Consider the following 27495-nt stretch of genomic DNA (forward strand, 5'->3'; position numbering starts at 1 on the left):
CCGCCAGTGGGGACAGCTGCCCCCAAGTGGCTTCGCAGCCCTGGTGCTTGGCTGCAAGGCCCGTGATTGCCCAGGCTTCCTGTGGCCTCCGGGGGCCAGCCTGGGGCGGAGCTCGTCCCTCCTGCTCTGGTGGAACCAGACTGCCCCTCTAACACTCTGAGCTCAGGAGCCACCTAGCTGCCACCTCCTGTCCACTCGGAGCCAGCCTGCAGCCCGGGGGCCCTTCGCATCGGCACGGGTAGGGGCGGCAGGTCCAAGGGCTGCTTTTCCCCTAAGGAGCTCTAGGCCCAGCTCCCCAGCCTGAGTGAGGGCAAACCCTTCCCCTCCATCCTCACTGCTCCCAGGAATCGGATGATCTACCAGAAGCCTCCAGAGCAGGTGAGGGAGCTTCAGACAGAGCGGGAGGAGGAGAACGACTACGGGCAGGAAGACCGCAAGAGCACGGGGCGGGGGTCCCCTGGCCACGCCGGCCGGTGACGAGCCCGCCGCAGGCTGAGGTGGGGCGGACTAGCATCCATTCCTCGGCCTCCTGCCCCCCCTCTCCTGGCTCCGTTTTCCTCGCCCTCCATTCCGGCCACGGACCAGGATGCTTCTTCCCTGCGTCACCTGCTGGAGGGCTTGGCTAAGGGGGCCTTACCGGTGACTGACCCTGCCAAGCGCCCTCCCCCGCAGCGTGACCCCTTCCTACTGCCGTGCCCGGCTCACAGCCTGGCCCTCAGCCGGGACCAGGCCGCAGCCTCACCTACCTCTGTAGCTGGCAGGGCTCCCCAGGCACAGGACGGAGCCTGGGGCTCCTGGTTGGGAGCGACCCGAAGTTTCCAGAGGCAGCCCCAGCCTCAGCAGAACGGGAGCGGCTCTGCTCCCCACCACACAAACACAGCACCTGGGGGAGCCCCGGGGCGCTGCGGGGGGACGGGTTGCACACGGTACATACTTGTTGGATACATGAGTCGGGGAAGGACTCCCTACGATTTATCAAACCTAAGTGAAAACTCCTGCTTCGGGACCACTTTGGCCCCAAGCTCCCTTTCCAGCTCATCTCCCGAAACCCTCCGTGAGGGCCGGCTCTGCTCCCCTGCACTGCACACTTCCTCAGCGGCCCATCACTTTCTCTCTCCGGCTCGGATGCGCTTTCCATCACCACCTGCCCCAACTGGCCTGTCTCAAATCCCAGCGATAACCAGACCCTGGTCTCCCCCACACATGGGAACAATCTTGTCACCTTGTCTCCAGCTCCTGAGCAGTTAACCTGAGCATCAGCCCATCCCTCAAGCAACGTCTGAGCTCCCTGGGCCGCAGCCTGGGCTGCACTTCCCTCCCCCTCCCCCATTCCCACCCCCCACATTCCAGGAGCCCCCCCAGCGGGGCTCACTCCAGCTGAATCTGGGCGCCTTCCCCTTTCTGGTCTCTCTGATGTTTGTAGACTCGCAACTCCCCCCTCCCCCTGCTTGCCCGTCTTGTCGCCCACTGTCGGGCTCGTGGCCCTGTGGCTAGTCTCACCCAAATGCAGTTTCCTGTTAAATAAACGTCGTTGTCTTTTCTGGATGATCAGAAAACCAGTTCTTAAATCTATCATCCACTTGTGATTGAAAAAAAAAAAAAGTATATTTATACACACATATATATCTTACATATTTTGTTAAATTCTTTGCTTCATTCAAGTGCTATCAGTAATAATAAATGTCAGTGGATATTCTTACTTCTTTTTTCCTGCGGGGTTTGTTCACCCCGAGGGAACGCACACGTCTCCTGGGCTTGTGTCTACTTACCGCACGCCTCTTCTGCTTCCCAGGAGCAGCGAGGCAAGGTGACAGGGCAGGAGCGGAGTAGAAGGTCAGATCTGTGGGTTCCATTGCCGGTGGCCGCAGCAGGGCCAGGCGCTGTCTCTGGGGGCGGCCAGGACAGGACGGACCCTCCCCGGCAGCAGAGGGATATTCCAGGCAAAGTGTCAGACGGGCGGCGGCGGGCCTGGTGATCCGTCCACAGGCTCCAGGGAAGAGGGTGGAGAGGCTCTTGCCAGTGATGCCCCAGACGGGCCCCTCCTGAGAGAGGAGGAGGCGACGCGCCCGCTCCCGCCGTGGGACAGAACACGTGGCTCTCCCTCCTCAAAGCAGCATGATCCACAGCTGGTTCTCGCCTCCGACACTGTCTCTCCTGCCACACGTTCAAAGGCCCTTCCCTGTCCCTTCCCCTTCCAGTCCCAACACCGGTCACGCAGAACTGTCATTCCCGTGGTCTGTCTCCGCCTAGGCCTGTAGGGTTGGTGAGGGCAGGCACTGAATCTCTCTCACGGCCTCCACCTGCTGGCACCGGACAATGTCTGTTGACTAAATACTGTTTGGTGTCAACGTTTCTTGCCCAAGGTCATCTCCTGGTCCTCTACCTACTTTGAAGTGCCTTCGTCCTCATGGCACGAGGTTCTCCAAGCATGCCCTTGACAGAGCTGAGGGAGGGGGGGTGGCCACCTCCCCCAGTTTGGACTGGCTTATTCCTCTGCTCTGGAAAGGCTCTGAAGGTTCACATGCCTTAGCGCCAGGCTCGTGTAAGGAAATCAGGGCAATCAGTACCCATCACATTAATTCGATAACGTTCAATCAGGATCTGTTGCACTGATTTAATGACAAATCTTTCATGAGCACCTACTATGTGCCGGACCTTGTGCCGGCTGTACAGTCTAGAAAGGTCACCAAGACACCGTTACTCAGGAGGAGCTGAAGTCTAATGGAGGTGACAGGAACATAGTTATGGGAGATGGAGAAGATACCACGGGAACACAGCGGGGACCCTGAGGGAGTTCAAGAAAGCTCCAAAGAGGAGGGGATGTTTGGTCTCCATCTTGAAGGAAAACCAATGGTTTTACAAGTAGAAAAGGTGTGGTGCTGACAGGTCCATACCCAGTGTGGGGTTCTCCTACACGAGCCTCAGATCACGTGATCAGCTGGTAAGGCTGAATTTATTTCAGTGCAGAAACCGTGGGAATGAGATGACTGCGGTTTCTCTCATAGTCAGAGTCCGCGATCCCAGTCTCCTTAGGCTGTCGGGCATTCCCTTCCAATGCGTGGTTTCTGGCCGACAGTACAAAGACTTAGCATGCTTGAGGAGAGACACCAAGGTCATCATTGTTTGAGGGAAGATCGTGCGCTAGACACTTGTTAGCCATTTGAAACCGTTTTTCTTACAATCCTTACTTACAGCTTCAAATATCACGGCCCATGGCGAGATGAGGCATGCGTGTTATCCCCTGAGGAAGGACTCTGGCTGCCTGGAGAGGTCCCTTCCAAGTACCATGAACTTGGTAAATCAGTCCACTCTTTATGGGCTTGTTCTTCAGTTCCTTTAGTGCATGCCCCCGCAGCACTGGCTTTCAAAGGCAGAGTGACATGAACCAACCTCACAGAGTCTGATGTACAACACTAACAGTGAACACTCGGACAGCACTTGCTCTGGGCCAGCCACTGCTCCGGACACTTTCCACAGAGCTCATAATCCTCACTCTGGGAGTTAGGTGCTATTATTATTCCCGTTTTACAGTCGAGGAAGCTGAGGCCCAGTGAGTTTTAGCAAGCTGAATAAACACCGAATGTCACTTTGCTATTTGCTGCTGTTAAGCCGACCAGACCTGCCCCAGGCATTCTCACCCCCTGACGACTGTGCCCTCAGTTGCTTATTGAACATGGCCTCAGAACAAGGGAAGCCAGCGATCTTCAAGGAAATGTCCTCTCTACACCGGTGGGCCTCACCAAGCATTATGTCATCTGGGGCGATTGTGAAAGACTCACCAGCCTTGCTTCATTCCTGGAGGTTCTGGGTCAGGGCCCTGAGCACCTGTAGGGTGACGCCTCATCCCTACTGGAAGTGCTGTCCGGGGGGGAAGGACCTACTTGGGGACACCTGCTGTTGGCTCTTGAGTTTGCTCACGGAGATTGGCTCTCTTCTGGCCGACTTCCAGTTGTGGGAGAGAGCCAGGATATAGTGCAAAGTGGGTTTACCCTCAGCTCATGCTTTTTTTAAAAAACAATTTTTCCTTTTTATTTATTTATTTATTTATTTATTTATTTATTTTTCAATGCAAGCTGTCTTTTTGTATTCATCGGCTTAAACCAACTTATGTCCTGGTGACGACATCAAGTCTCAGTGGCGGACGACAATGAAGGGTTACTTCTTGCTCACACGACCTGCTGCCTCTAGCTCAGCCTTCTCCATGCCTTCCCCGTTCCAGGATGCGGGCTGAACATCAACGCAGCCCTTAGGAAGGTGCATCTCATAGCAGAGAGAAAAGAAAAGGTGGGACTTTGAGAAGACTCATGAAACTTCGCTTGGCCAGGGGTTCCGTTCCTTCTGCTCCTACTTTGTGGCCCGGAGCAAGTCACAGGTCATCAGAACAGGGGCCCACCGCCCTTCTCAAGGAGAAACAGTGACTATATTGAACCATCAAACCACCTAGTACACCTCCACTGTTTCCTCTTCTGTTCTCACAGCTTCCCCAAGTCTAACCTGAAACAAACTGGATTTATCCTTGAAATCACTTAACTTGAAGCCACTTCTTGAATGAAAAGAAGGTACTCGTGCAGTATATGTAGCTTTTTTATTAAGGCCACCATGTACAGCCCAGGCCTTGTCTTTTATTGTGGAAAAGCCTATTCCTCACATTTGGGAAAGCCACCACCTTCCCAATGCCCAAAAGAACAAGGGGAGAGAAGGGGGCGAACCCTTCCAGGACCCAGTAGGAGCCAGAGACAGGGGAAGGGGTTTCCAATGGGAGGTGGAGTCACAGAGAGATGCCAAGGTCAGAACAGCAGCAACGATGTGGGGAGCGGGCAGGGGAGGAAACACCAGTCTCCACCCTGCCCATCAGGTCATGTCTTCTGTGGGGATCAGCCTCTTGGAGTAAAAATCGAGGAAGAAAGGGAAAGAGAAGGTCGGGAGAGGGGGAGGTGCAAATGAAGAATAACCCACACATCTGTCTTCACCTGTAAGCAGTTATGGGTTTCCTGTTTTTACCGAGTTCTGACTCTCTCCACCCCCTCCCCTCTGTACCCCCCGCACCTTCTTAGAGGGTGGAGAGAGATGCGTTCTACTTCTAAAAGGGTTAAAGCTCATTCAGAGATGAACTGAAGAGAGTCCAAGTTCCAAATAAGGAATTTTAGAAACACTCATATCCTACTTTGAGGGTGGGAAGAACAAGGGCCTTTCAATGTCTTCCCAGTTCCAGAAAACGGGGGATTGGTTCTTCAGATGGCTGGTCCTGCGACCGCGCCACCGTTGACTGGGAAAGGCTCTAGGAATGGTGCGCCTGGAGATGCCACACATACACAGGAAGGTGGTGGGATGCTATGGTATCCCTCCACTGGGTTTTTTCTCCTTCCACTATTTTTCTTGAGATAATCTCAAACCTACAAAAAATGTTTAAGTAAAATACAAAGGACTTTTTTTCCTGAACCATTTGAGAATGCCAACACAATGCTCCATCACCCTGAATGCGAATTATATATGTAGAATACTTCATGTACATTTCCTTCCTATAAGGATATTTTCCTAATTGACTGCAATACAGTCATCAATATCAGGAAATCAGCATCAATACCCTTAGACCCCATTAGCCCGTAATATCCAGTAGAGCAAGAGCATCTAGTTCAGAATTATTCCTTGCATCTAGTTACATGTCCTATCTCTGTCTGTATTGTATAGAAAGTATCTCAATTTGGGTTTGTCTACTATTTCTTCATGATTAAACTCATGTGTTTTTAAGGAGAGCATCGCAGAAATGAAGCTGTGTTCTTCTGGTTGATCCTATGGGGTGGCCCAGGACTTTAATTTCCCTATTACTGATCATGTGAACTTTGGTCACTGGATGAAAGCGGTGCCTGCAAGTTTTCTCCATTCTAAAGTTACTCGTTTTCCTGTTGCTATTGCTATTGTAACTTCTTTTTCTGAGAGGTTTTTAGAGACCATGTAAACATCCCATTTCTCATCAGAGTTTTAACTTACTCATCAGTTGATTAAATCTCTATGGGCTCTATTTTATTTCTATTTTATCTCCTGGGTTATAATCCCTTGTTGTCATTACTTATTTTGATGCTCAACTAGTCCCAGATTTTGGCCTTTGGAGTCTCTTTCTAGCTGACTTCTTTGGCAACAATCCTATAATTCTTTTTATTTTGCTTCTTAAATTCCACATATGAATGAAATCATATGGTATTTGTCTTTCTCTGACTGACTTACTTCACTTAGCATTGCACCTGCTAGGTCAGGTCCATCCATGTTGTTGCAAATGGCAAGATTTCATTCTCTTTCGTGGCTAAATAATATTCCATTACATTTAACCATTCATCTGTTCATGGACACTTGGACTGCCTCCAGAGTTGGCTATTGTAAACAATGCTGCAATAAACACAGGGGTACAAAAGTCCCTCAGATTAGTGTTCTGTACTTTTGGGGTTAATACCCAGTAGTGCAATTACTGGATCTATTTTTAAAAGATTTTTTATTTACTTATTGGACAGACAGAGATCACAAGTAGGCAGAGAGGCGGGCAGAGAGAGGAGGAAACAGGCTCCCTGCTAAGCAGAGAGCCCGACATGGGGCTTGATCCCAGAACCCTGGGATCATGACCTGAGCCAAAGGCAGAGGCTTTAACCCACTGAGCCACCCAGGCGCCCCAAGGGTAGTTCTATTTGTAATATTTTGAGGACCCTGCCTACCGTCTTCCACATTGGCTGCCTCAGGTTGCCTTCACACCAGCAGGGCATGAATGTTCCTTTTCTCCAAACCCTCGCCAACACTTGTTTCTTTTTTTTTAAAATTAATTAATTAATTTATTTTTTAGATTTTATTGATTTATTTGAGAGAGAGAGAGAGATCACAAGTAGGCAGAGAGGCAGACAGAGAGAGAGGGAGAAGCAGGCTCCCTGCTGAGCAGAGAGCCCGATGTGGGCGGGGCTCAATCCCAGGACTCTGAGATCATTACCTGAGCTGAAGGCAGAGGCTTAACCCACTGAGCCACTCAGGTGCCCTTTATTTAAAAATTTAAATTCAATTAGCCAACTTATAGTATATCATCATTATATGCAACTGATGAGTTACTGAACTCAACACTTGTTTCTTGAGCTTTTGATTTGAGCCATTCCAACAGGAGTGAGGTGGATTTGCATTTCCCTCATGATCAGTGATGTTGAGCATCTTCTCATGTGTCTGTTGGCCATCTGGATGTCTTCTGACCATTTTTTAATTGGATTATTTGGTTTTCAGATGTTGGGTTGTATCAGCTCTTTATATAGTTTGGATACTAATCCTTTATCAGATATGTCATTTGGAAATATCTTCTCCCGTTCAGTAAATTGTCTTTTAGTTTTGTTGGTTGTTTCCTTTGCTCTGCAGAAGCTTTTTATTTTGATGTAGTTCCAATAGTTTATTTTTGCTTTGGTTTCCCTTGCCTCAGGAGATACATCTAGAAAATGTTACAGCTGATGTCAAAGAAATTACTCCCTGTGTTCTCCTCTAGGATTTTTATGGCTTCAGGTCTTACATTTAGGTCCTTAATTCCTTTTGAGTTTATTTTTGTGTGTGGTGTGAGAAAGCAGTCCAGGTGCCTTCTTTAGCATGTCCAGTGTTCCCAACAGCAGACATTGAAGAGAATTCTTCCCAGGGAGCCTGTTTATACTTCAGCCTCAGGCATCATGCCTTTTCAGCCTGTGTATCATAAGTTCATGAATGGGGGTGCCTGGGTGGCACAGGTGGTGGAGTGCCTGACTCGTGGTTTCAGCTGGGGTTGTGATCTCAGGGTCATAGGATCCAGCCCATGGGGCTCCGCCCTCAGTGGGGAGTCTGCTTGGGTTTCTGTCCCCCTCTCCCCCCGCCTCTCTGCCCCCTCTGCATGCTCTCTCTCAAATAAATAAATAAATCTTTAAAAAAAATAGTTCTGAACTTTGTAAAGCATATTCAAAGACATGACCCATTTTGACCCTCGCAGCTGCACTGTCAGCCAGATAGCCACGCTACCTCAGAAGAAACTGATGTTCCGAAGAATTGAAGTGACTTGTCAAGGATTCAGGCAGCTGGTTGGTGACAGAGCTGGGGCCCAAACTGAAGTCTAACTCTGTGTCCTGAGCTTTATTATAGAACCTTCTCCTCAGAGAGAGATCCAGAACCCTTGAACAATATGTTAGTTGCTTAAGGCTACATGCCATGGGCCTTAGTCCTTCCCTTCAGGAACACTCGATATGGTTTATCAGCTCAGAGTGGCCTTCCTCCTCTCCCAGCATGTTGCTTTTCTCTTCCTGTTCCCACTTTCTCTAACTCGTTTTTATTATCTGCCTTATGAAATTAAAAACATCTTGCAGTTCCTTTGAACCCATTCCATGACTCAGGAGAGCTGTGTCTTGGCACCTAGGATGGAGACAGGGAAGAGTCAGGAAGAAACAATGCCACCACCAAAAAGTGCCCAAGACCTCATTAATTGGAGTTATTCTCTAGACCAGATGGGGACAAACAGATGGGGGTTGCATTTGTGTTAGTTTTGCTCCCTTAACTTCTCTACAATGTGGATGCAGTGGAAATAACCCAGGAAGATCTGAAAACCAGGGGCTTTGGCAATGTGACTCAGCAGTCGTAAGATCGGTGGAGTTTTTTTTCTTCATTGAGAAAAGAAGCCACTGAGACCAAAGGAGGTGCCTAACAGTCATCTCGATGGCAAAAGATTTACCACCGTTTTTGACTCATTAGGAGGGATGACCCCAAATTTCCAGATATCAGAGATGGAAGCATGGAGAAAATCATGTAAACCAAGAGTATATTCTCTTAGGGAGAATCTTTCAGCCGGAATCAGAAAAATCATGTGATTTCCTTCTTCGTTAGCTCCCTCAGGTAGGAAAGTAAGCTCGTTGTTGGATTTCCAGTGCCTAGAACAGTGTTTGGATATAACATGTGCTCAATAAATGTCAGTTAACGAGTGAATGAAGTTGATGCAAACACCCAAGAAACCCAAGATTATTAATCTCATAATTCAGAACCCTAATCCGTATTTTTAAATATTTGTAAATACCACCTCCAACTGCAGTTTTACCAGGACTTAACATTCTTGTTAAAATTTGAGTCTTTGTTAGCAGAAAGATAATAATTTGAAACATCAGGAAAACCCTGAAAAATCCATTATCAGAGATAGGAACAGTCAGTACAGAGAAAGAGAGTGAAAACTACCCTTAACCATGCAAAAATATATTCAATGTCACTCACAGTAAGATAAACGCAAATTAAAACTACACCAAGAAATATTTACCACCTGTAAGATCTGCAAGAATCCAAACTTTGGACCATAAACACCGTTGGGGAGTCTGGTGAAAGCAGCACCCATGTACCTTGCTGATAGGCATGCCAAACGGCCCAAGAGTTCTGATGGAGGAGAAACTGGCAATATTCAGCAACAGTATACAGATGCATACCATGTGGCCCAGTAATTACACTGCAAATCAGTATTTTAGGAATCTAGAGTCAAGACACTATCCTGAAAGTACACTAACAACAATATGACAAGATGTATGCCCAAGGTACTATTAGGGCATTATCTAATAATAAGACTAGCAATAGCCTGAATCAGTAGGAATATAGTTAAATAAAAAGGGCTTCAGCTGCATGATGAAATATAGTATGGTGTAAAAAGGTATGAGGAGTATCTCTAAATCCTACAGTCCAACAATCTCTAGGTTATATTGTTAAGTAGAAAAGGCAGAATGAAGAAAAACATGTAAAGTGGGCTACCGTTTATTTTAGAAAGGGGGGGGTTGCGTATATCTGTATGTTGATATAGATACAGATGTACATATACACATGTATGTATTTGCTCATGTACTAAAAACCACTAACAGAATAGTAGTAAATTTAAAAATGGTTATATAGAGGGGTAGAGAGAGAGTCTTCTTGAAATAGCATGAAAAGGGGAACCTGGGTAGCTCAGTGGGTTAAGTCTCTGCCTTATGCTTGGGTCATGATCCCAGGGTTCTGGGATTGAGCCCTGCATTGGGCTCTCTGCTCAGTAGGGAGACTGCTTCCCCTCTCTCTCTCTGCCTGCCTCTCTGCCTACTTGTGATCTCTGTCAAATAAATAAATAAAAATCTTTAAAAAAATTAAAAAAATAGTATGAAGAGTTGTCTTTAGAAGCATAAGTACTTCACAAAATTATGAAACAAAATTAAATAAAAACTCCTAAAAAGAGAAAATAAAATACAAGTGATAATATCTGCATATCCAGTTAATCGTGTGATTGCACAGAGATGAACTATTTTGAGTGACTTTAAAATAGTAATTTGACCATGTCTTCCCACTGGAACCAACCCTAAGAACAAAACAAAACAAAACCTTAAAAACAAAAACAAAACCTTAAACTCTTCTCAATAATTATAGTGTTGCTAGTAGATTTAGTGCTGCTATTTTGAGTTTGTTTTATTGGAAGAGTAAAGAGAAATGAAAATTTGTTTTCAGTTAGAACCGGAGTTTCTGGCATGGTTGAAGGGAGATACAGATACAGGATTAGTGAGGTTAAGTAAAAGCCTGGGGACCTGCACTTTGTAATATAGTGTGAAATCATGATGTATTTGATCTTAAAAATATATATTCTCCAGTTGTATCTACTGAAAAGGTCCAGATAGAGTTTCTGACTGTATTCGGGCGTCACCAAGACCAAGCTCAGGTTGATGGGTTCTCTAAAAAAAATTTACAGAACTCAGCAAAGCTGTTGTACTCACAGTTTCTTCTGCTAAGAGATTACAGAGTGAAGTCAGCAGTGGATCAAGGCACATAGGGCGGGGACCAGGAGAGACCAGAACAAGCCTGCAGTTGTCCCTTCCCTGGCGGGGGAATCACAGAGACAGTACTTAATTTTCCCAGCAGTGACGTGTAGCAACATGCACAGAGTATTGCCAACCCCAGAATCTTACTCAGATCTTGTTAGGATTTATATTAGGGCTTCAGTCATGTTGTCAAGACCCTCCTGAGGTCAACTGACACAGTGTGACCCCAGGACCCCTGCCTGCATAAATCATGTTGCTAGCATAGAGCACCTGGTATAGCCCAAGGTCCTAGATAAACACTCTTATCAGGTGGGATAGTCCAAGGGCTTAGAGGTTATCTCCCAGGAATTGGCTACCCGCCAAATCGTTCTTTGAAATGTGCAGGGTTTAGATAACCCAGACCTGCTAAGTTAATTCTTCACTGCACAGTGACCTAGTACTAGTGCGGCACCAGGGGTACTAAGATTGTGGTTTTTAAACAGTACTTTTCACAAAAGAAATCAGGGCTCTCTGGATAAATTTCTTAGTTCAGGTTTAGGGCAGGAATAATGTACAAGGCAAGCTTAGAACTTTTCATATTGTGATACCAGAGAGTAAGGAAGGTATCACAGACCATTGGAATTGTGTCCGTACCATTCAGAAATCTATCTTTCAACGGCCAAAGAGGATGATTTGAGCAACAATAGAGATAACTACTAAAGTAGATTAAAACACATAAAAATGTGTGTATCTATTATTCATACTGGTATTAAAATAACTAAAACTCATTGGTCAACTTTGGAAGATGCTAGGAGCCATGCAAATCGTTAATGTGAAAACAGATAAATGAAACATTTCTCTCTCTTTTCCTAAATGATCAGTGAAACCAGATAGTTGATGTGGGGTGAATAGGGAAGGACTTCTCTTTGTGTAAGTATTTCAACTAAAAAGGGGTGGGGGGGGGGAATGTTACTATTTTACAAATACTACTCAACTACTAGATTTAGGCAATAATCATCACCCCTAAAAAGAGAGAGAGAGAAAACAAGAGACTGTTCCTTCTATTACAAGTACAAATACCACCAGTAAAGCAGGTCTGAGAAAAACAGAAGAACCAAAATGTGACCAAGCTTCTACCAGTTTACGGGTGACTCAGGGGACAAAGGAACACATTAAAGGACACTCAGGAATGCAGCCATGCAATCAGTAAAATCCAGACTATGAGATAATGCAATATATTTATGAGAAATTAGTACTACGGAGCTGGCTTTTCAACCAAAAACTTGCAGAATAAGGAAGAATGAAGAATAGAAGAAGCATATCAACAAATCAGAATATCCTAATAGATCTCTAAGAAATTAGAATATCTTCATTTGTAGCCTAACTCAAACTACAAAAGTGAAAAACAAAATGGAAACATTTATAGCACAGTTGGGAAATTGTAAACACTGATTATATGATGATATTAAGAAATTAATTTTTAGGTGTGATGAAATTGTGTTCTTTTTAAAGGACTCCTCATCTTTCAGAGATACATAATGGAATCTTTATAAATTAAAATGATATGATATTTGGGATTTGCTTCAGACTAAACTGCTGGGAGGTACAGGGAATGGTGGAAATATAGATGAGACCAAACTGGTCACACTTGTATTGATATTTGTTCAATCAGCGTGAGAGGTATGTTATATATTCTACTTTTACATGTTTGAGAATTTCTATAATAAAAAACAAAACCTCTGTATCAAATAACAAGATAGCCCCATTATTTTGATTGAAAAAAGGAATAATAGGCAATCTCACTTACTCATTCATTAATCCAACAAATTACTATCCACTCTTGCCAGACAACATAAAAACAGTGATGAACAGAAGAGGAAGAAAAACTCCCTGTCTCCATGGAGCACACATTCTAATGATGGGAAAAGACGATCATAAAAAAAAGATGAGTGAGGTGAACAAAGTATACCAGATGCTTCTAACTGCAACAGTGGCCTGTAAATCCGACTAGGGAGCTAGAGAATGGAGGGGAACAGTAATTTTGAAGAAGTTGTCCCCAAGAAGATGACTTTTCCCCCTTGTTTTTAAGTACTTATTTTAATTCCAGTTAACTACAGTGTTAAAATTAGTTTCAGGTGTACAATATAGTGATTCAACAATTCCACGCATTACCTGGTGCCCATCACAAGTGTACCCCTGAATCCCAATCACCTATTTTGCCCAACCCCTACCCACCTCTCCTCTGGTAACCATCAATTTGTTCTCTCTGAGTCTGCTTCTTGATTTGTCCTTTTTTCCCTTTGTTCATTTATTTCTGAAATTTCACATATGAGTGAAATCATATGGTATTGTCTTTTTCTGACTTATTTTGCTTAGCATTATACTCCCTAGCTCCACTCATGTCATTGTAAATGGCAAGATGTCATTCTTTTTCATAGCTGATTGATATTCCATTTATGTCCATACCACTTCTTTATCCATTCATTAACTGGTGGACACTTGGCGGGTTCCATATCTTGGCTACTGTAAATAATGATGCTATAAACATCAGGGAGCATGTATCCCTATGAATTAGTGTTTTTGTATTCTTTGAGTAAATATCCAATACCAGAAGTGCAGCTCCTGGCTCATAGGGTAGTTCTATTTTTAACTTGAGGAACCTCTATACTGTCTACCACAGAGGCTGCACCAGCTTGTATTCCCAGCAGAAGTGCATGAGGGTTCCTTTTTTTTTTTTCCCTTTTTAAAAGATTTTATGTATTTATTTGACAGAGAGAAATCACAAGTAGATGGAGAGGCAGGCAGAGAGAGAGAGAGAGGGAAGCAGGCTCCCTGCTGAGCAGAGAGCCCGATGCGGGACTCGATCCCAGGACCCTGAGATCATGACCCGAGCGGAAGGCAGCGGCTTAACCCACTGAGCCACCCAGGCACCTTGAGGGTTCCTTTTTCTGCTCATCCTCGCCAATACCTGTTGTTTCTTGTTTGTTGATTTTAGCCATTCTGACAGGTGTGAAGTGATCTCTCATTGTAGTTTTGATTTGCATTTCCCTGATGATGAGTAATGTTGAGCATCTTTTCAGCTGTCCGTTGGCCATCTGGATGTCTTCTCTGGGAAAATGCCTGTTCATGTCTTCTGTCCATTTTAATCAGATTATTTGTGTTTTGGGATTTTGAGTTATAACAGATATTTATGTATTTTGGATACTAATCCTTTATTGGATATGTCATTTGCAAATACCTTCTCCCATTCAGTAAGTTGCCTTGTAGTTTTGTTGGTCATTTCCTTTGCTGGGCAGAAGCTTTTTATTTTGATAAAGTCCCAATAGTTTATTTTTGCCTTTATTTCCCTTGCGCCGAGACATATCTAGAAAAAAGTTGCTAAGGCTGATGTCAAAGAGGTTACTGCTTGTGTTCTTTGCTAATATTTTTATGGTTTCAGGTCTCACATTTAGGCCTTTAATCCATTTTGAATTTATTTTTGTGTATGATTGTTGAGGGTTTTCAACATGAATGAATGTTGTACTTCGTCAAATGCCTTTTCTGTGTCTATTGAAATGATCATATGATTCTTACCCCTTCTCTTACTGATGTGCTGTATCACGTTGATTGATTTGTAAATATTGAACCACCCTTCAACCCAGGAATAAATCCCATTTGATCATGATAAATTTTTAAATGTATGGTTGGATTCAGTTTGCTAGTATTTTGTCAAGGACTTTTGCATCTATATTTATGTTCTGCACAAAGGAGTCACAATAGGCATGGTTTGGTTTCAAAAAGAAAAGAAAACTTAATATTATTACTATTACAGAAGCCTAATAAAAGCAGAGGAGGAAAGGAATCTATACAAGACGAAGGTAACAGTACATAATAAATGAGAAAGAAGCAAAGTTACATCAAACCCAGTACTTGCAACATCAAACCTCCTCAGCCAGGGAGGCCCCATGGAAACTGCCAGGCAGGAGTCCTGACTGAGAGGCCTGGGCAGAGCGTCCTCCCCTCAGGTGAGACTTGTACCTGATCATCCCCATAAGGGCCACGTTTATAGGGCAAATAACAGGTTTTGAAATTAAACATTTGCCTCCCAACGTGCAGTTTGGACCGGGCTGCACTTTCAGGTTATCATGTTTCTATATTTTCAAGGAGCCTGGGCCATGTGTGTCCGTCTCCCTTCCCCGATTCCATTCTAGGGGGGGCCAGCCCAGCCTGCAGCAGGAGCGGATGTGAGACAAGATTTGTAGCTCTTGGTGTCCGGAACAGAAGGGCCAGTTCTGACCCAGAGGCCGGATATTATATTTTAAACAATTAGGCTCCCAAGGTTATTCACACAGCATGAGTCTCACAAACAACATTCCTTAGCCTGCCTGGGTACGTGCAGGTCTAGCCGGTCAGTTTTCAGGACAAATCATAAAAATACTTATCCATACAGAACAGATACTATGGATATTGGTCTGCAGTTCTCTCTTTCTGGTGATGTCTTTACCTGATTTTGATATAGGGTAATGCTGGCCTCATAGAATGAATTTGGAAGTTTTCCTTTTCTACTTTTTGGACCCATTTGAGAATAGGTATTAACTCTTCTTAAATATTTGGTAGTACTCACCTGTGAAGCCATATGTCCTGCATTTTTGTTTGTTGGGAGGCTTTTTTAAGAAAAAATTTTTCATTACTGATATAATTTCTTTGCTGGTTATTGGTCTGTTCAAATTTTCTGTTTCTTCCTGACTCAGCTTTGGTAGTTTGTGTGTTTCTAGGAATTTATACATTTGAGAAGACAGCGTTTAAGCAGACATGTGAAGAAGGTAGAGGAAGAGCTGCAGGATGTCTGTGGGATGAGCATTCCAGGCAGATGGACGGAGCGCAGAGGCCCGAAAGTGGGAGTGAACCTGGAGCGCTAAAGCAACAGCAGAGAATAGCGTGGTTGCAGCAGAGCGAGCAAAGGAAGGGGAGGGAAGCAAAGTCAGAGAGGTGGCGCCAGGTCTAGCGGCCACAGAAAGGACCCTGTCACATGACTTGAGATGGAAATCACCACTAACGGTTGACTGGTCTGTTTGTAAGTAGTTTATTGAAGTGTGTATCAATTTCTTAGGACTGCCATACAAATCACTACAAACGGGATGGCTTAAACCAATAGCAATTTTGTTCTCTCCATGTTCGGGCATCTAGAAATCTAAAATCAGGGTGTCCGTAGGGTTCATTCTTCCTGGAGGCTGAGCCTGAGGAACTATAAAATCTGGAGGAAGGGAGATAATACAGCTAAGACTGAGAACTATTAGCAAGACAGGAACGAACCAAGAGAATGTGGTGTCTCTCCTAGAAATCAAGTGAAGAACCTGTTTCAACGGTGCCGAAGAAATGTTGCTGGGAGGTTAACTGAGAGGGGGACTGAGACTGACCATCAGCTGGGCAGTACGAAAGTCACTGGAGACCTTGATAAGAATAATAACAGCTGAGACAATGGGAGGAAAGGAAAGGAAGAAAACACAATTCTTTAGAGACACTTTGCTCTAAGAGCGGATAATGGAGCAATATAGAAAAGTGTAAGGATTACTTGTTCTTACTTATTTGAAATTTTATTTCTTTTCAGATAGAGAGGGTGGGGGAGGGAGATAGGTAGAGAGAGAGAGTCCCAAGCAGGCTCCATATGCGGGAGTTGATCTCAGGTCTCTGAGAACAGGATCTGAGCCAAAACCAAGAGTCAGATGCTTCACTGGCTGACCCACCAGGCACCGCAATTGTTTTTATTTTTATTTATTTATCTATTATTTTTTTTTATTTTTAGATTTTATTTATTTTGACAGACAGAGATCACAAGTAGGCAGAGAAGCAGGCAGAGAGAGGGAGGTGGAAACAGGCTCCCCGCTGAGCAGAGCCCGATGTGGGGCTCGATCCCAGGACCCTGGGATCACGACCTGAGCCGAAGGCAGAGGCTTTAACCCACTGAGCCACCCAGGCGCCCCCATTGTTTTTATTTTTAATTGGATAAATCATAACACGTTTATAAGGTAGTGGGAATTATCAAATAGAGAAGGCAGCATGAAGCGTGCCAGAGTAAAAAAGAATCGCAGGTGCAGTGCTCTAAGTGAGAGGGATGAGCTTTAGACCCAAGGAGTGGTGTTGACCTGAAGAATAAGTGCGAGCAAGTAATCCCTTCTAACAGGCTGAGGAGGCTAGGACACAGATATAGGACAGATGCCAGTGGCTGGGTATATGGCCCAGAAGGGGCTTGTATAAGTTCTCTTCCGAATGCTGCTTCTTTCTCAGTAAAGTACGAAGCTAGGCATGAGGTTGGGATGGAGATGTTGGAGTTTTGAGGAGAGAGGAGAAGGTATGAAGGAACCATCCAGAAGAGTGGGAGAGTGAGGGACTAGGGTAACACAGTAGCATTAAGGGTGCCCTTGAGGTGATGATCATAAATTTACAGTGAAATGGGGTGGCCTGGTAACGGGTCCTTCCGCAGTTATTATCGGATGCACTGGTGTTGACACAGAATTGGCAGAGTTGGGTTTAGCAAGGAGTGGCCTGTACCAAACAAAGAAAGGAAAAGATCAGCAAAGGAGATGAGAAGGCCTGCAAGGGAGTGACCCTTAACTGTGGATTTTAACATGGTAAAAAGCTAAATGAAGACCGTGTGTGGTAAGAGATGGGGGAAATGGTGATGTGATTGAATCAACAGATTGTAGGTCCCACATGCAAGAGCGGAACTGTTGAACTTGGGGTGCCAGGAGATATGAGCCAAAACACTGAGGTGGTAAGTGGAGCAGAGAATTAGAAACGAATGCATTCTGGGGTTGTGTTACTAATAATTGTAAGGACCAGGATAGGAGTAGGAGACTGGGTAACTGAAGTGGGATGCAGGACAAGTTCACTAAGGAGACGATGTCGAAGAACTGAGACATCAGGATTTGAAAAGATGATCTCCATGGAGACTGAAATCCCCAAGAACCATGGCAGAAGTAGCACTGGAGAGCGTGACAGGGATCCCAGAGCTGAAATCATTGAAGAAAGGGTGAGTGTGCTGGCAGAGTTGGTGACAAGAGCAAGGAGGGGTAGGTGACAATCTGTCCACAGGACACTCCAACCTGGAAGTTCTTAGGGAGAAGTGAGGGGAAATGAGGAGCCGGGGGGCACCCATCTCCCCTCCAGGCCCAGGGGCATGAGGAAGGTGGGGAAGAGACAACTGAAGTGGAGAGAACAGAGAAACATGAAGAGGAGGGAATGTTCTGACAAGAGGTGGTTATAATGGAGCACCGGTGTGCCCACAAACCCCCTTGAGCTCCAGAGGTCCCCATAAAAGGGTTTTATGGGATGGGGAGGGCTAAGAGAAGGGACCAGAAAGGAAATGTGCAGAGCTGTGTGGGGATTCTCATGTGGGGAAAGAGTCTGGTGTTTGGGAGCATGGGGCGTGGGGTGTGGGTAGATGATGGAAAAAGAAATAAATGGCCCAATGAGGTGGGTCTCGGCGGTCTCAGGACAGGAGGAGGCGAAGCTGCTCACAGCTGTTGGGTGTGAGGGAGCAGTAGAGTCTCGGGCCGTGGTAATATTCCTGTCAACCAGATGAGGAGGCAGGGAAGACGTCTTATCAGGGCACTGACACATTCCCCAGGAGCTCGCGGGGGGCTAGTGGTGACAAGGTTGTCGTAACTAGAACTTCTTGGTGCCAGGAATATTCTAAGCGTATTAAATCTTTTAATTCTCATAACAACCTAAAAGGTAGGTGTTGCTACCACCACTTTTAGATGAGAAGCGGAGAGGTTCATTTGCCCAAGGCCATACAGTGAGCAAGTGGTCAAGCCCAAATCTGACTAGAGACTGTCTGCCTCGAAGGCCGTGTCCTTGACCACTGACTCTACCAATATTTGACATTCCCCAGGTACCGTCTGTGTGCCCGCTCTCCGTGAACTCTCTAAGAGTAGGGACTGCCATTTATCTACTGCTCTCTTGCACTGGCATAATGCCAGATATTTAGAAACTGCTTAATAAATGTCTGTATAATAAATAAGTAGGGGCGTGAATGGGATGAATAAATAGAAAAATGAAATAAGCAAACTTGACCTTACGGAAGGGTAGGGACGGGGTTAAAAATGAATGAAATCTTTTCTTTGCCATGCCAAATTATTAGAGGTATATAACCAGATACGTGTAAAGCTATAAGTAAAACAGGACAGTGAATACACGAAGTTGGGAATTAGGCTTAAATATACATAGGAATTTATTAAATGAAAAATCAGCATTTTGAAATTATTGTGGAAACATGGATTTAAAAAAGGATCTGGGGATACTGGTTAACCATCTAGAAAAAAAATGCAGTCTGAATCCACGTCATACCGTCACCAGGATGCAATTTAGATGGATCAAAAATTAAGATATAAAAAAAAAAACGATATTCTAGAAGTCTGAAAAGCAAGATGTAAATATATATTTAAAAGATTTATTTATTTTAGAGAGAGAACGTGTGAACGGGAGAGGCAGAGGGAGAGGGAGAATCAAGCAGACTCCACGCTGAGTGCGATACACCCTGAGATCACGTCCTGAGGTGAAACCAAGAGTCAGATGTTTAACCAATTAGACCACTCAGCTGCCCCAGCAAGGATATATTGGTATCTCAATGTGTGGAAGGCATTTATTAATGCAATATAAAGCCCCAAAACATAAAAGATGGATAGATCTGAACAACATAAAAGTAAAAATTTCAGCATGGCAAAAGCCACAATTAATCAAGATGACAGATGTACAAAAAAGATGGGCTAAAATATTTGCAACTCATACCATAAAGCACTTCTAAAAATGAAGGTTAAAAACAATTCAAAAGCATAGTGGACAAAGAACAAGAATGCTTAGTTAATAAAAAGGGAAATATATAATTGCTCTTAAGCATACAAAATATCCTCAGCCTCATAATAAGAGAACTGGGATTTCAGTCCTACCGCACTACCATGGTTACTATCACACTGACAAAGAGCCAAGTTTGATAAACATCCCGCATGGCGAGCGTATGGGGAAATGGGTACACTTTTGGACTCACACATTTGCAGAACAACAGATGTACAAGGATATTCATTGCAGCTTTTGTAACAGCAAAAGACAAGAAGACATTAATGAAAAAAGAGAGAGAAGCCATCAATGAACAGGGATAAGCCACACCCGTGCAATGGTGTGTTGCCACAAGCACACGCACATACAAGCACCTGTGAAAACGCAGGGGGAGACTCGAGAGAATGATGTGGAATGAGTTCCAAGATCCATCAAGAACAAAGAAAGAAGGTGCAGACAGTATGCTACCATTTCTATTATTTTTTTCTGAGAGAGAGATTGAAGAATATATGAATGTATACATATCTGGTGTGCTTCGATGGGTGTAAAAGATGGAGGAAGTATACCCAAGAAACTGGCAATACTGGCTGCTTCTGGAAAAAAAACAAGGAGTCCAGGGGAGCAGTGGGCGAGGCAGGTCACGCACACAGATGACTTCATACCCTTTCTATCTTTTGTATTGGACAGGAAGTACCTGTTCCAGATAACTAAAACGATTTGAAAAAGAATGCCTTTTTGTCCTCAAGTTGGGGAGAAAAAAATATACGTGCACTGCTTTACTACAAGATGAAAAATGTTAGGTGTCCTGATGAAATTGTCCAGAGATTAAATTCTGTTCTGTTGGCTAAAAAGAGCTGGTAGAAATTTAACAGGATTCTGCTTGTATTTTATTTACATATACCCAAATGGAACTGGAATGACTATGCCTATTTCAATGTTTAGGTCATGTTCAGCAGCACTTTGGCCCCCAATGAGTTTTCTTCTGGTTAAAAGCAGGTGCCTGAGTATTTGAAGAATTGCCCAAGAGCATGGAGTGCATGCGGTACAAGCCAAGGGCCTGGTGTAAGTGCCCATCACCCTCCTTTGTGACCTGTCCCGGCAGTAAAATAATTGTGCCGAACACCATTGTGTGCCAGTGCGAGACAGAAGAGGTTCGTTATTTTTAGCAAATTCTAGTAAAAATGGTAGATGGTCTTTGGACTCTGCTGGCAGATTTGCCTCTGAGCTCCTGGGAAGCCAAATCTATTCAAATTGCCATCCTTGCCTATCATCTCAAATGGAGAAACGGACTTTCTAGGTTCCTCAAACTGAGATGCGGTGGGTGAAGAAATTCCCAGGGTGGCACCAGCTGGGGCTGATCGAAAGTTTGGGGTTTGTTTCACTTCTTAAAGCCAAGGAAAGACACAAAGCTCAGCTCAGCAGCTGACGCAGACACCTAGTTCAACTGATGCAGAGCACTTCCTATGTTCTTTTCCTTTTTTTTTTTTAAATGATTTTATTTATTTGAGAGAGAGAGTGTGCACAAGCAAGGGGCGTGGCAAGCGGAGAGAGAGGGGGGGGAAGCAGACTCCCAGCCAAGCAGAGACCCTGGGATGACAATGAGCCGGATGCACACACTTACCCACCCCAGCCACCCAGGCGCCCCGTGCCTTTATCTCCTACAGAAGAAGTTTCAGGGGCGCCTGGGTGGCTCAGTCGTTAAGCAGCTGCCTTTGGCTCAGGTCATGATCCCAGGATCCTGGCACTGAGCCCTGCATGGGGCTCCCGGCCTGGCAGGAAGCCTGCTTCTCCCTCTTCTACTCCCTCTGCCTGTGTTCTGTCTCTTGCTTTGTCTCTCTCGGTCAAAAAAATAAAATCTTTAAAAAAATAAGTAACGTAGAAGTTTCACATGACTCATTAACGTTAGTGCTTTCCATACCAACTAGCAGAAACTGTCTTAAAGATTAAAATATTGTAACTTGAGACAAAGAACCTCTATCTCACTATTGCCCGAGTCACCAAAGAGCCTCTATTAAAATTTGCTTTGTCCTGTCCCTTGAAATGTAATATTTGACACATGGATTTCTCTGCTTTCTCACTTTCATTCCCCAGCGGCAACCACTGTCCTGACTCCAGGTTTATAATTTCCAGCCTGTGGATTGTCTTTTCGCAATCTCTGTAGTTTGTTCTTGTTTTAATGAACACAGTTTCTTCAGGTAGTCACTTGTGTCAGTATTTTTTTTGTAGTGAACTCTTTCTGTTCAAAAAATCCTCAAGACCTCAAAGTCAGATGTGATTTGTCTTCCAAAACTTGAAATTTCTCTTCATATTTAAATCCTTAGACCAAGTGGAATTACATTTTGAATAAAGTAGGGAGCGGGTCTAATTTCAGTTGTTTTCCCTTTATGCATTTATTAATTTTTTTCTAAAAAACAATCAGCTAAGTGGACAATTTTCTAAGTAGTCCCATGGGTCTGAAATGTCCCTCCTGTCATACATCGGTTCCCCAAATGTGTGGGTTTTTGAATTCCGTTCCATTTGTTAATTTGTCTATCCTTATCGCAAGCTCTGGCAGAGCAAGTCCCATCTTCCTGAGCACATCATTCTTCTACGGGAGTGTCCCCAGCTCCTTCCTCTATTCTTCCCAGAACTGACCTACTAAGTCCCACAAAAAGAACGCTGGGATTTTAACTGAGATTGCATTTCATCTATAGATGAGTTCAGGGAGAACTGAAATCTTTATTTTTTTTATAGCTAGAAAACTGATCTATACAGAGAAAACCCATCTATAGAAAGACTCAATATTAAAGAATTCTCTGTATAAGAATTTGTTTTCCACTTAAGCTGTAAAATTTTCTACACATGGGCTTTATACATCTTGTTTTAGTCAGATTTATTCCTTAGGTACCTCAGAGTTTTATTTTTTTTGTTTTTTTTGTTTTTTTTGTTATTATACTGTCTTTTCTTCTTAGAAATATTTTTCCAAACTATTTGTTGCTGATGTATAGAAATGTATTTGACCTTTTATATTGATCTTATAGCCAGCCAAACTTACTATTTCTGCCTACTATCTGTAGGTGTTTTGAGATTTTCTGTAGACAACTGTATCTGTGAATAATGACAATTTATTCCTTTCTTATATTTTCCTTCTTATATTGTATGTGATAGAAACTCCAGTACAATGTTGGATAGAAGCAAAACAGAGGACATTTTGTCTTATTCCTGGTTTTAAAGGAGATGCTTTTAAAGTTTTTCCATTAACAATATTTACTGTAGAATTTGTGTAGATGCTTTTCATCAGGTTAAGAAGTCCCAGTCCTATTTCTAATTTGCTTGGAATTTTTATCATGAATAGGTATTGAATTTAGTCAAATTTTTTTTTCATTCATTCTAATAATAACTTGGTTTTCTCCCTTTAATCTATTAATGTAATAATTGACATTTATAGATTTTCTAATGTTAAATCACTTTTGCTCTCCTGAATAAACCCAGATTGAATACAGACTACTTTTTAAAATATTGACAGATCTATTTCTTGAAATTTAAAACTCCCAGTTAAACCATGTGGCCCTGACATTTTATTCTTTTTTAATTAAAAAAATTTAATGTTTTCATTTAAACCCAATTAACTAACGTGTAGTGCATTATTAGTTTCAGAGATCGAGTTTAGTGATGCATCTGTTGCATATAACATCCAGCGCTCATTACATCACGTGCCCTCCTGAATGGCGATCACCGAGTTACCCCATTCTCCCACCCACTACCCCCCACTCTAGCAACCACCAGTTTGTTTCCTGTGGTTAAGAGTCTCTTCTGGTTTTGTTTTCCTCTCTGATTTCTTCTTATTTTTCCCTCTCTTCCCCTATGATCGTGTTTTGTTTCTTAAATTCCACAGATGAATAAATCATATGATATTTGTCTTTCTTGGACTGACTTATTTTGCTCAGCATAATACCCTGAAAATTGTTATAGTATTTTTTTAAAAAATATTTTATTTGTTTATTTAAGAGAGAGAGAGAGAGAGAGATCAGGACCCTGAGATCATCACCTGAGCCGAAGGCAGAGGCTTAACCCACTGAGCCACCCAGGCAGACACCCCTGTTGATGGCATTTTGATAGGGATTGCGTTGAATGTGTAGATTGCTTTGCATAGCATAGACATTTTAAGAAGTTTGTTCTTCCAATTCATGAGCATGGAATGTTTTTTGTTTCTTTGTGTCTTCAATTTCTTTCACAAATCTTTTATAGTTTTATAGACTTTTTTAAACCTCTTTTGTTAGGTTTATTCCTAGGTATCTTGTGGCTCTTGGTACAAAGTTACATGGGATTGATTCCTTGATTTCTATTTCTGCTGCTTCATTGTTCGTGTAAATAAATGCAACTGACTTCTGTGCATTGATTTTATAGCCTGTGACTTTGCTGAATTCCTGTGTCCATTCTAGAAATATTTGGGTGGAATCTTTTGCGTTTTCTATACATAGTATCATGTCATCTGTGAAGAGTGAAAGTTTGACTTCTTCTTTGCCAAATTGGATGCCTTTTCTTTTCATTGTTTGATTACTGAAGCTAGGACTTCAGCACTATACTATACACACAGTACTATGAACAGCAGTGGTGAGAGTGGACATGCCTGTCATGTTCCTAACCCTGAGGGAAGAGCTCTTGGTTTTTCTCCCATTGAGGATAATGTTAGCTATGGGTTTTTCACATATGGCTTTTATGATATTGAGGTATGTTCCCTCTATCCTTACATTATAGAGGTATTTAATAAAGAAAGGATGTATTTTGTCAAATGCTTTTTCTGCATCTATTGAGAGGATCGTATGGTTTTTATCCTGTCTTTCATTTATGTGGTATATCACATTGATTGATTTTTGATTGTTGAACCACCCCTCCAGGCCAGGAATACATCCCACTTAGTCATGGTGACTAATCCTTTTAATGTACTGTTGGATCCAGTTAGCTAGTATCTTGGTGAGAAGTTTTGCATCCAGGTTCATCAGGGATCTTGGTCTCTAATTCTCCTTTTTGGTGGGGTCTTTGTCTGGTTTTGGGATCAAGGTAATGCTGGTCTCAAAGAATGAGTTTGGAAGTTTTCCTTCCCTATTTTTTGGAACAGTTTAAGAATAGCTATCTCTATTCTTTAAATTTTTGATAGAATTCTCCTGGGAGGCCATCTGCTCCTGCTGGCCTTGGTTTTGGGGAGACTTTTGATTACCGATTGAATTTAATGGTTATGGCTCTGTTAAGTTTTCTATTTCTTCCTGCTTCAGTTTTGGTAGTTTATGTTTTGGGGAATGTATCCATTTCTTCAAGATTGCCTAATTTGTTGGTCTATTGTTGCTCATAATATCCTTTATAACTGTTTGTACTTCTTTGGTGTCCTTTGTGATCTCACCTCTTTCATTTATGATTTCATTTATTTGGGTCCTTTCCCTTTTCTTTTTGATAAGTCTGGCTAGGGGTTTGTTGATCTCATTAATTCTTTCAAAAACCAGTTCCTAGTTTTGTTGATTTGTGCTACAGTTCTTTTGAATTCTATTTCATTGATTTCTTCTCTAATTTTTATTATTTCTTTTCTCCTTCTAAATGTGGGCTTTATTTGGTGTTCTTTTTCCAGCTCCTTTAGTTGTAAGGGTAGGTTGTATATTTGAGACTTTACTAATTTTTTGAGAAAGGCTTGTATTGGTAAGTACTTCCCTCTTAGGACCAACTTTGCTGTATCCCCAAGGTTTTGAACAGTTATGTTTTCATTTTCATTTGTTTCCATGATTTTTTAAAATTATTAATTTCCTTGTTGACCCATTCATTCTTCAGTAGGATGCTCTTTAATCTCCATGTATTCGTGTTCCTTCCAAATTTTCACCTGTGACTGAGTTCAAGTTTTAAAGTATTATGGTCTGAAAATTATAGGGAAGAATTCCAGTCTTCTGGTACTGATTGAGACCTGATTTGAGACCCAGTATGTGATCTATTCTGGAGAACATTCCATGTGCATTCAAGAATAATGTGTATTCTGTTGCTTTAGGATGGAATGCTCTGTATATATCTGTGAAGTCCCATCTGGTCCAGTGTGTCATTCAAAGCCCTTGTTTCCTTGTTGATCTTCTGCTTAGATGATCTGTCCATTGTTGTGAGTGGGGTGTTGGAAGTCCCCTGCTATTATATTTTTATCAATGTGTTTCTTTCATTTTGTTATTAATTGGTTTATATAATTGGCTGCTCCCATGTTAACATAAATATTTGTAATTGTTAGATCTTCTTGTTGGATATACCCTTTATAATATAGTGCCTTTCTTCATGCCTGACAGTCTTTGGTTTAAAATCTAATTTGTTTGCTATGAGGATTGCTACCCTAGCTTTTTTTAATGTCCATTAGCCTGATAAATTGCTCTCCACCCCCTCACTATCAATCTGGAGGTGTCTTGAGGTTCAAAATGAGTCTCTTTTGACAACATATGAATGGGTCTTGGTTTTTTTTTTTTTTTCCTTTAAATCCAATCTGATATCCTGCGTCTTTTGATTGGAACATTTAGCCCATTTACATTCAGAGTAACTATTGACAGATATGAATTTAGTGCCATTGTATTCCCTGTAAAGTCCCCATTTTTGTAGATTGACTCTGCTTCTTTCTGGTCAATGTTACTTTGAGACCCTCTCTTCACTTAAAGGGTCCTTTAAATACTTTTTGGAGGGCTAGTTTAGTGATCACAAATTCTTTTAGTTTCTGTTTGTCTTGGAAGCCCTTTATCTCTCTTTCCATTCTGAATGACAGCCTTGCTGGATTAAGTATTCTTGGTTGCATGTTTTTCTCAGTTAGTATCCTGAATATATTATGCCAGTCCTTTCTGGCCAACCAGGTCTTTGTGGATAGGTATGCTGCCAGTCTAATGTTTCTACCACTGTAGGTTAAGGAGCTCTTGCCTTGGCCTGCTTTCAGGATTTTCTCTTTATAAGGATTCTCTCTTTGTCTCTATCTGAAATTTGTAAGCATCACTATTATATATTGGCATGTTGATCTATATTTATTGATTTTGAGGGGTGTTTTCTCTACCCTTTGACTTGAATGCTTGCTTCCTTCCCCAGGTTAGGGAAATTCTTAGTTATGATTTGCTTAAATATATCTTCTCTCATCTAAGTACTAACCAGGCCCGACCCTGCTTATTAAATATATCTTCTGTCTCTCTCTCTTTCTTCTTCCTCTGGGACCCCAATAATTCTAATATTGTTTCACTTTATGGTATCACTGATTTCTTGAAACTTCCCCTCAAGGTCCATTAGTTGTTTTTCTCTCTTTTCCTTATCTTCTTTCCTTTCCATTATCTTGTCTTCTATGTCACTGACTCCGTCTTCTTCCTCATTTATCTTAGCTGTTAGAGCATCCATTTTTTTTTCTTTTTTTACTATATCTCAGTTAAAGCATTTTAAATTTCAGTCTGATTAGATTTTATTTCTGCACTAAGATATTCTGTAGTGTCTTTTATGCTTTTATCAAGCCCAGCTATTAACTTCATAAGCATTACCTGAACTCCAGCTCTGAAATTTTACTTATATCCATATCAGTTAGATCAATGGCAGAGAGTATTACCTCTGGTTCTTTCTTTGTTGTGAATTCCTCTTTCTAGTCATTTTGCCCAGAGAAGAATGGATGAATGAGAGAATAAAATAAAAAAATCCACAACCCAAGCAAAATACATACTAGACAAATCCAAAAAAGAAAAAAAGGGGGGAGAGAGAATATAATCTCCCAGGTGGACAAAACAGCGTGATCCTCTTGGTCCTGGGTGCCTTTTGGTCTGTTTGTTAGAAGAAAGTAAATCCCCAAATGGTAACGAAAGCAAAAACATATATATACAACAATAGAATTGAACAGTTAAAGGAAGCAAAAAATGAAGGATGTATCTATAAAATGTAAATGTAAAAATGGAAGTTAAAATTTTAA

At 42.6% G+C, this 27495-nt stretch overlaps 1 protein-coding gene and 1 long non-coding RNA gene across 7 annotated transcripts in view; both read left to right on the forward strand.

Annotated features, from left to right (window-relative positions):
* Window positions 1–1481, forward strand: part of GPA33 (glycoprotein A33) — a 45295-nt gene extending 43814 nt beyond the window's left edge. The window contains exons 7-8 of one of the 2 annotated variants that reach the window (XM_059146211.1): window positions 345–497; window positions 1023–1481. In XM_059146211.1, the coding sequence (XP_059002194.1) occupies window positions 345–477 (133 nt within the window). In that variant the 3' untranslated portion in view covers window positions 478–497; window positions 1023–1481. Of the gene's footprint in view, window positions 1–344 lie in introns of both variants that reach the window. The other variant, XM_059146210.1, reaches the window with a different exon arrangement.
* Window positions 1482–15104: 13623 nt separating this feature from the next.
* Window positions 15105–27495, forward strand: part of LOC131814588 (uncharacterized) — a 40740-nt gene continuing 28349 nt past the window's right edge. For 4 of the 5 annotated variants that reach the window (XR_009347357.1, XR_009347354.1, XR_009347358.1 and 1 more), the window contains exons 1-3: window positions 15105–15328; window positions 15515–16300; window positions 20517–20636. This is a non-coding gene — a long non-coding RNA (uncharacterized LOC131814588). The remainder of the gene's footprint in view (window positions 15329–15514; window positions 16301–20516; window positions 20637–27495) is intronic. The other variant, XR_009347355.1, reaches the window with a different exon arrangement.

This window comes from Mustela lutreola, chromosome 14 (assembly GCF_030435805.1).
Source record: "Mustela lutreola isolate mMusLut2 chromosome 14, mMusLut2.pri, whole genome shotgun sequence".
Taxonomy (NCBI): domain Eukaryota; kingdom Metazoa; phylum Chordata; class Mammalia; order Carnivora; family Mustelidae; genus Mustela; species Mustela lutreola.